The sequence below is a fragment of the Otolemur garnettii genome, unplaced genomic scaffold (assembly GCF_000181295.1).
Source record: "Otolemur garnettii isolate 467f Iridium unplaced genomic scaffold, OtoGar3 scaffold00197, whole genome shotgun sequence".
Lineage (NCBI taxonomy): Eukaryota > Metazoa > Chordata > Mammalia > Primates > Galagidae > Otolemur > Otolemur garnettii.
The window spans coordinates 80,111-86,611 of NW_003852592.1; the positions used below are offsets into that span (position 1 = coordinate 80,111).

The following is a 6,501-nucleotide window of genomic DNA, read 5'->3' on the forward strand; positions in this document are numbered from 1 at the left end:
GCCATCATTGTTGTTTGGCGGGCCCGGGCTGGGGATTCGAACCTGCCACCTTAGGTGTATGTGGCTGGCACCTTAGCCGCTTGAGCCACAGGCGCTGAGCCCTGTTTGTTTCTTTAGAGAAAACAGGCTGAAAAGACAGATTATGAATCTGTGGCAGTTGCTGAGCCTGTTCACTGAGAGGGAGAGATGGCAATTTTGGAAACACCAAACAGCTGAGGTGTGTGGGCCTGAGCTAGGCCAGAGGCCAGGCTAGCTCGGGTTGAAGCCTGCCAGCTACATTGAACCCCATATAGCCGGGGTTCTCAACCTTCCGAAGTGCTACGTTGTTACAAATGGAAAAAAGGGGTCACGACCCACAGGTTGAGAACCGCTGCCATATAGGGTTGTAAGATCTAATCAGGACAGATTTCCCTTTCCTAGTAAAACAGTGGATTGTAGACTAACACAAACTCGAAGAACCAAGGTCTAATACCTTTAACTTTCAGCATAAAATTACAGTATACTAATTTCATGCAGGAGTGGACGGACCACAAATTACGCTGGAATCCTGAAGAATATGGTGGAATCAGCTCAATTAAAGTTCCGTCAGAATCTCTCTGGCTTCCTGACATTGTTCTCTTTGAAAAGTAAGTATCACGGGCGGCGCCTGTGCTCAGTGAGTAGGGCGCCAGCCCCATATACGTAGGGTGGCGGGTTCAAACCTGGCCCCGGTCAAACTGCAACAGAAAAATAGCCGGGCATTGTGGTGGGCGCCTGTGGTCCCAGCTACTTGGGAGGCTGAGGCAAGAGAATCGCCTAAACCCAAGAGCTGGAGGTTGCTGTGAGCTGTGACACCACAGCAGTCTACCAAGGGCAATAAAGTGAGACTCTGTCTCTAAAGAAAAAAAAAAGAAAAGTAAGTATCACAGAGGAAAAACTACATTGGTCAGATTAACACCAGGAAAAGAAAATTCTGATTGGGGCAAAAATCACGAGGAAAAATATCTAAAGCAACAAATGAACTGTTTCTTTTGAAACTATCGTTCGACCTTGTCGTAGACAAGTAATAAAAATACAGGTAGTGCAAGGGTGGGGGGAACAAACTAAACTAGTAAGTGCTCAGCTAACCGTGACGGTGGGACTGCTTTGATTACAGTGCAGACGGGCGCTTTGAGGGCTCTCTGATGACCAAAGTCATCGTGAGATCCAACGGAACCATCACCTGGACTCCGCCCGCCAGTTACAAAAGCTCCTGCACCATGGACGTCACCTTCTTCCCCTTCGACCGGCAGAACTGCTCCATGAAGTTCGGATCCTGGACGTACGACGGTACCATGGTGGACCTCGTGCTGATAAATGAAAACGTGGACAGAAAGGATTTCTTTGATAATGGAGAGTGGGAAATTCTCAATGCCAAGGGGAAGAAGGGGAACAGGAGGGATGGTTTATACTCGTACCCGTTCATCACGTACTCCTTCGTTCTGAGACGTTTGCCTTTGTTCTACACGCTCTTTCTGATCATCCCCTGCCTGGGGCTGTCTTTCCTAACGGTTCTTGTGTTCTACTTACCGTCCGACGAAGGAGAGAAACTTTCGTTGTCGACGTCTGTCTTGGTTTCCCTGACAGTTTTTCTGCTGGTGATCGAAGAAATAATCCCATCTTCTTCGAAAGTCATTCCTCTCATTGGAGAGTACCTGCTGTTCATTATGATTTTTGTGACCCTGTCTATTATCGTCACCGTTTTTGTAATTAATGTTCACCACAGATCTTCTTCAACTTACCATCCCATGGCGCCCTGGGTGAGGAGGCTATTTCTGCAAAAACTGCCCAAATTACTTTGCATGAGGGACCACGTGGATCGTTACTCCTTCCCAGAGAAAGAGGAAAGCAAACCAGGACGGAGAGGTAAAGTTCTAGAAAAGAAGAGGCAGAAACAGATGAGCGATGGGGAAAAAGTTCTGGTTGCTTTCTTGGAAAGGGCTGCTGATTCCATCAGATACATTTCAAGCCATGTGAAGAAAGAACATTTCATCAGCCAGGTGAGAAAATTGATATTCATCATCATGCTGCCACTGACAGGTGCTGAAGACCCCTGTTTTGACATCTGCTTACAATAAAAAATGCAGTCCTTGTTTAAAATGTGTTTTCTGGGGGAGCTGTTAGTGAAGGCGCCACTGGGAGAGAATCAGAGAAATCAGGAGCCACTGGGAGAGAATCAGAGAAATCAGGAGCCACTGGGAGAGAATCAGAGAAATCAGGAGCCACTGGGAGAGAATCAGAGGCTATACCGTGGTGATGTTGGTATATTTTGGAAACATAAGGGCTGTCATTCTGAATATTACTCCTTTTTAAATCCCTCAAAATGAATTCAGAACTTGCTCAGCATCGGGATGAAAGGAATCTTTTTCTCTTTTGCAGGTCGTGCAAGACTGGAAATTTGTCGCTCAAGTTCTTGACCGAATTTTCCTGTGGATCTTTCTGATCGTGTCAGTTACAGGCTCCGTTTTGATTTTTACTCCTGCTTTGAAGATGTGGCTACATAGTCACCATTAGCAGTCTCCAGAGAAATTTAAAAGGCACAGTTCCACCTTGGACTGACATCCGGCTGGCAGTACACAGAGTCCAAACGCACACGTTTATTCTAAAAGCCCCGGCAGCACAGTCCTCATGGAAATTGAACATCTCTTTATAGGAAAATCCTTGGTAAATGTGGGTTTGCCCGAGTCAATCTGTGATTGCTGCTGTTAGAGTGAGTTGTTCTTTAAAAAGGAAAACCTCCTTGGGCTTCTGGCTCGGCCTCCTTGGACTTTCTGGGAGGGGTCGTAGGTCCAGGGTTGAGCTCTCAAGCCAGTTTGTTCCAGGCGCTGTTGCCGTGTGATGGACTTGGACCCAGTTTTCTTTATCAGGGTTAAGAACTGGCATTCATAACCACGATTCTACACAAATGCCTTCTCTCACCTTCACTTTGACATTGGATAGTGACTCCCAGTGCTGCGTCCAAGGGGATCCTTGGCTTCCTGGAAAAATTGAGGAGTGAGCAGACAGATGAAAGTGAAAGTGAGGTTTATTCACAAACTATAGAAAGACAGAACGTCTACTCCACAGACAGAGCACAGGCAAGTTCTCCCTGCTGAGCGTGGTCCTGTTAGGCATGGCAGCTGGAGCACCGTGAAACCATGAGGTGCGTCGTGGGGTGAGGAGAAGGTGGATCTGACTCTGAGCACCTTGACTTTGCAGACTGATGAATGCTGGACGCAGGTGGGGACCAGAAGGATGATTCCATTGGGACTAGAATTGCTAATTTATTGGCAAAAATAGAAAGAAGCAAGGCATGTGTTGAAGTCAGTGATCCACACGAGCTGTTAGACCTGGCGGGAGGATTACGTAGCCTCCACTTTAAGGGGGCTCTTTACACTCAGGTGGTCACACAGCCTCCTGGACATGCAATATTCCCCTAACATCTCTTCCTGCTTCTAGCCTGTCTCCTGTCCTGCTCAGACCAACTGGCCCTTCCCCTTTTCATACCTGGTCTCTCCTTCCCTTGTGCCCTCGGAGTCTTCCTTGTGGACATTGTTCCTCTCTTGCATAGCTTCCTTTTCTAAACTTAAAAAAATGCCCAGAAAGGTCCTATTCTTTGGGCCAACCCAGAAAGAGAGTGAACAGAAAAAAATAGAATTTTTGCAAATAGAAAATGTGCAAATTTTGCAAATTCTATTGTGAATGCTTTTTAAGAGAGATTCTTGCCATTCAAAGCACTCTCAAAAACAATTCTTTTCTTTTTTTTTTTTTGAGACAGAGCTTTAAGCTGTCCCCGTGGGTAGAGTGCTGTGGCATCACAGCTCACGGCAACCTCCAACTCCTGCGCTCAAGCGAGTCTCCTGCCTCCGCCTCCCAAGTAGCTGAGACTACAGGTACCCGCCACAATGCCCGGCTATTTTTTGGTTGCAGCCGTCATTGTTGTTTGCCAGGCCTGGGCTGGATTCGAACTCTCCACCTTGGTTGTACATGGCTGGCATCTCAGCCACTTGAGCCACAGGCGCCGAGCCTCAAAAACAATTCTAAATTGCAAAAAAGGAAATCATATTTATGTGTTTTTAAACGTCATTTTAAAACGTGGTATTTAATACAGTAAATGTGTTTGCTGTCAATAGATAGCAAAGTGTGTACCCTAGAAATATATCTTTATGTGCTGTGTGCGTACATTACAGACCACAGCAGCTCCATGGAGGATCCACATATCCATTACTTTTCTGCACATTGTACTGAGTTTATTTTATTTTATTTTTCTGAGACAGAGCCTCAAGCTGTCGCCCTGGGTAGAGTCGTGTGGGATCACAGCTCACAGCAACCTCCAGCTCTGGGCTCAAGCGATTCTCCTGCCTCCGCCTCCCAAGTAGCTGGGACTACAGGCGCCCGCCCTAATGACTGGCTATTTTTTGGTTGCAGCTGTCGTTGTTTGGCGAGCCTGGGCTGTATTTGAACCCTCCAGCTCAGGTGTATGTGGCTGGCACCTTAGCCGCTTGAGCCACAGCCCCTGAGCCTATACTGAGTTTTTTTAAAGGGAGGTAATGTGATGGAGTCAAGAACAGGATCCTAAGACTCTTGGTTTCTAGACCAGCCATTACCTCGCCGTGTGGGCGGGGGCCTTAGATGAGCTGCTTGCCGTCTCTGGGTTTTAGTTTCCTGGTCAGTAATAAGAGGTTCTGACTCTTGGACCCTGCTCTTAAATTCCATACTTTGGAGATTAATACTGCAGCTTTCACAATTTTAAACCACATAACTTCTAAGTGTAATTTTGTTCCTTTAGAAAAATACCATCTGCTTTATCACCGTGTTGGGACAGGATTTGCGAGAATACATTGTGATGAAAGTCTAGGACTTCCGGCCTGAGATCCTTGATGAGATTGTGGATTCAAAGGGCAAATCATTATTCTTCTCCATTTGAGTGAGAATTATTTTGACTTTAACTTATCACTTAACTCATTTGTATGCTTGGTAAATGGCAATGCTAATTTTAGAAAAATGTGTTTAGATCTGAATTCCGTTTTAAATTTTGAAAAATGTCGGTATGAAACGCTTTCCGAAGTGAGCCTCTTTCTGATCAGACGCAAATACTGAAATCCCTTACAAGCCTGCAGTCAGGTGGGAGATGCTAGAAGCGTCCAGGATAAAAGAGGTTAAATATTTATGCATCATGATAACCCTGAGGAAGTATCCCCAAAAGATTACTTTAAAGCAAAGGGATTTTAATTTCAAATGTACGGCCAGAGAAATCTGTGGGCAAAATTTGCCAGCCAATCCCAGCAGGTAGATGGTGTTGCTCCCTTCTGTGTGGGCATGGGGACATCCCCGTGCGTGGGCACAGACAGGCAGGATCCCACCGGGGCCTGTCCTGTGTCAGATTTCTGCTCACACTCAACTCCTCCTGAGGTCATCACAGGGCACACAGTCCCTTCTAAGCTCCTTGTCTTCAAAAGCCTGCAGCAGTATCAGTCTGCACTGTATGGCTTAGAATATCATTGTCCTTCATTTTTTATGTGAATTTTATTTACTTAGCTATGCACTATCCATTATGTCCCCAATAGCCTCTAATACAGCTGAGTAACATACTCAAGGCTTGTGTAATAGTTGTGAATTAATTAAACCAGATACCAGAACCTTTGGATTGGGTTGTTTGCCTAAATGGAGACAGACTTATGCTCCTGGTGAGTTCCTCCCAATATTTCTAGCTGTGCGTGTGGCTGTGAATGTACAGTTTTCAATATGCACCTTAAATTTTTTCTTCCATTAAAAAATCTCCTAAAATAGTACTATCAGACTTAGAAATATTAATAATTCCCCATTCCTATTTTTCCTGTCTCAAAACTAACCTAGTTTGATAGTAAGCTGTGTCTAAAATAGGATTCAGCCCAGGTCTATATTGTTACACCTCTTAGATGTGTTTAGACTGGTGAGCTCCCACCTAATGTAAGGGTACGTGGCACACCTCCTGGGAGCAGGTCCCAACTAAGACAGGGACTTTACCCAACAAATGCAAACATTGTAACCTAATTGTTTGTACCCTCGTGTTAATCTGAAATTGTAAAAAAAGGGAAAATTTAATATATTTAAATCTCTTTCTTGGCACTGATTTATTGAAGGGACTAGATAGTTTTCCCCAGGAATGTCTCACTTCTTGGATTTTGTCTGTTTGCTGCCTTCTGGTGCCGTTTGACCTGCTTCTCCATCACGGTGTTGCCTGTGAACAAAAAGCTACGACTATTGTCGTAATTCCAGCCCAGTATTTTTGGCAAGAATACTTGGTGGATGATAATGTGGATTCACACTGTACCATCAGGAGGAGACATCCTCTCTGGCCGTCTCATCCCTAGATTAAGGTATTGACAGTCTGATCCCTCGCCTGTATCCAGTGGTAAATTCTGTGGTATAGCCTGTGGCCATAACACACAGCAAAGTTGTAAAGACTCTTCCCTATGACCTTGATCCCTTTGGAGATGACGTCTTTTTTTTTTTTTTTTTTTT

The 6,501-nt window shown here is 45.1% G+C and overlaps 1 protein-coding gene across 1 annotated transcript in view; it reads left to right on the forward strand.

Moving 5' to 3' along the window:
* The window catches only part of CHRNB3 (cholinergic receptor nicotinic beta 3 subunit), a 17,544-nt gene extending 14,508 nt beyond the window's left edge, over positions 1 to 3,036 (forward strand). Inside the window, exons 4-6 of the mRNA XM_003801065.3 lie at positions 517 to 626; positions 1,136 to 2,018; positions 2,398 to 3,036. Coding sequence (XP_003801113.1) covers positions 517 to 626; positions 1,136 to 2,018; positions 2,398 to 2,532 — 1,128 coding nt within the window. The 3' untranslated portion in view covers positions 2,533 to 3,036. The remainder of the gene's footprint in view (positions 1 to 516; positions 627 to 1,135; positions 2,019 to 2,397) is intronic.
* The last annotated feature ends 3,465 nt before the right edge of the window (positions 3,037 to 6,501 follow it).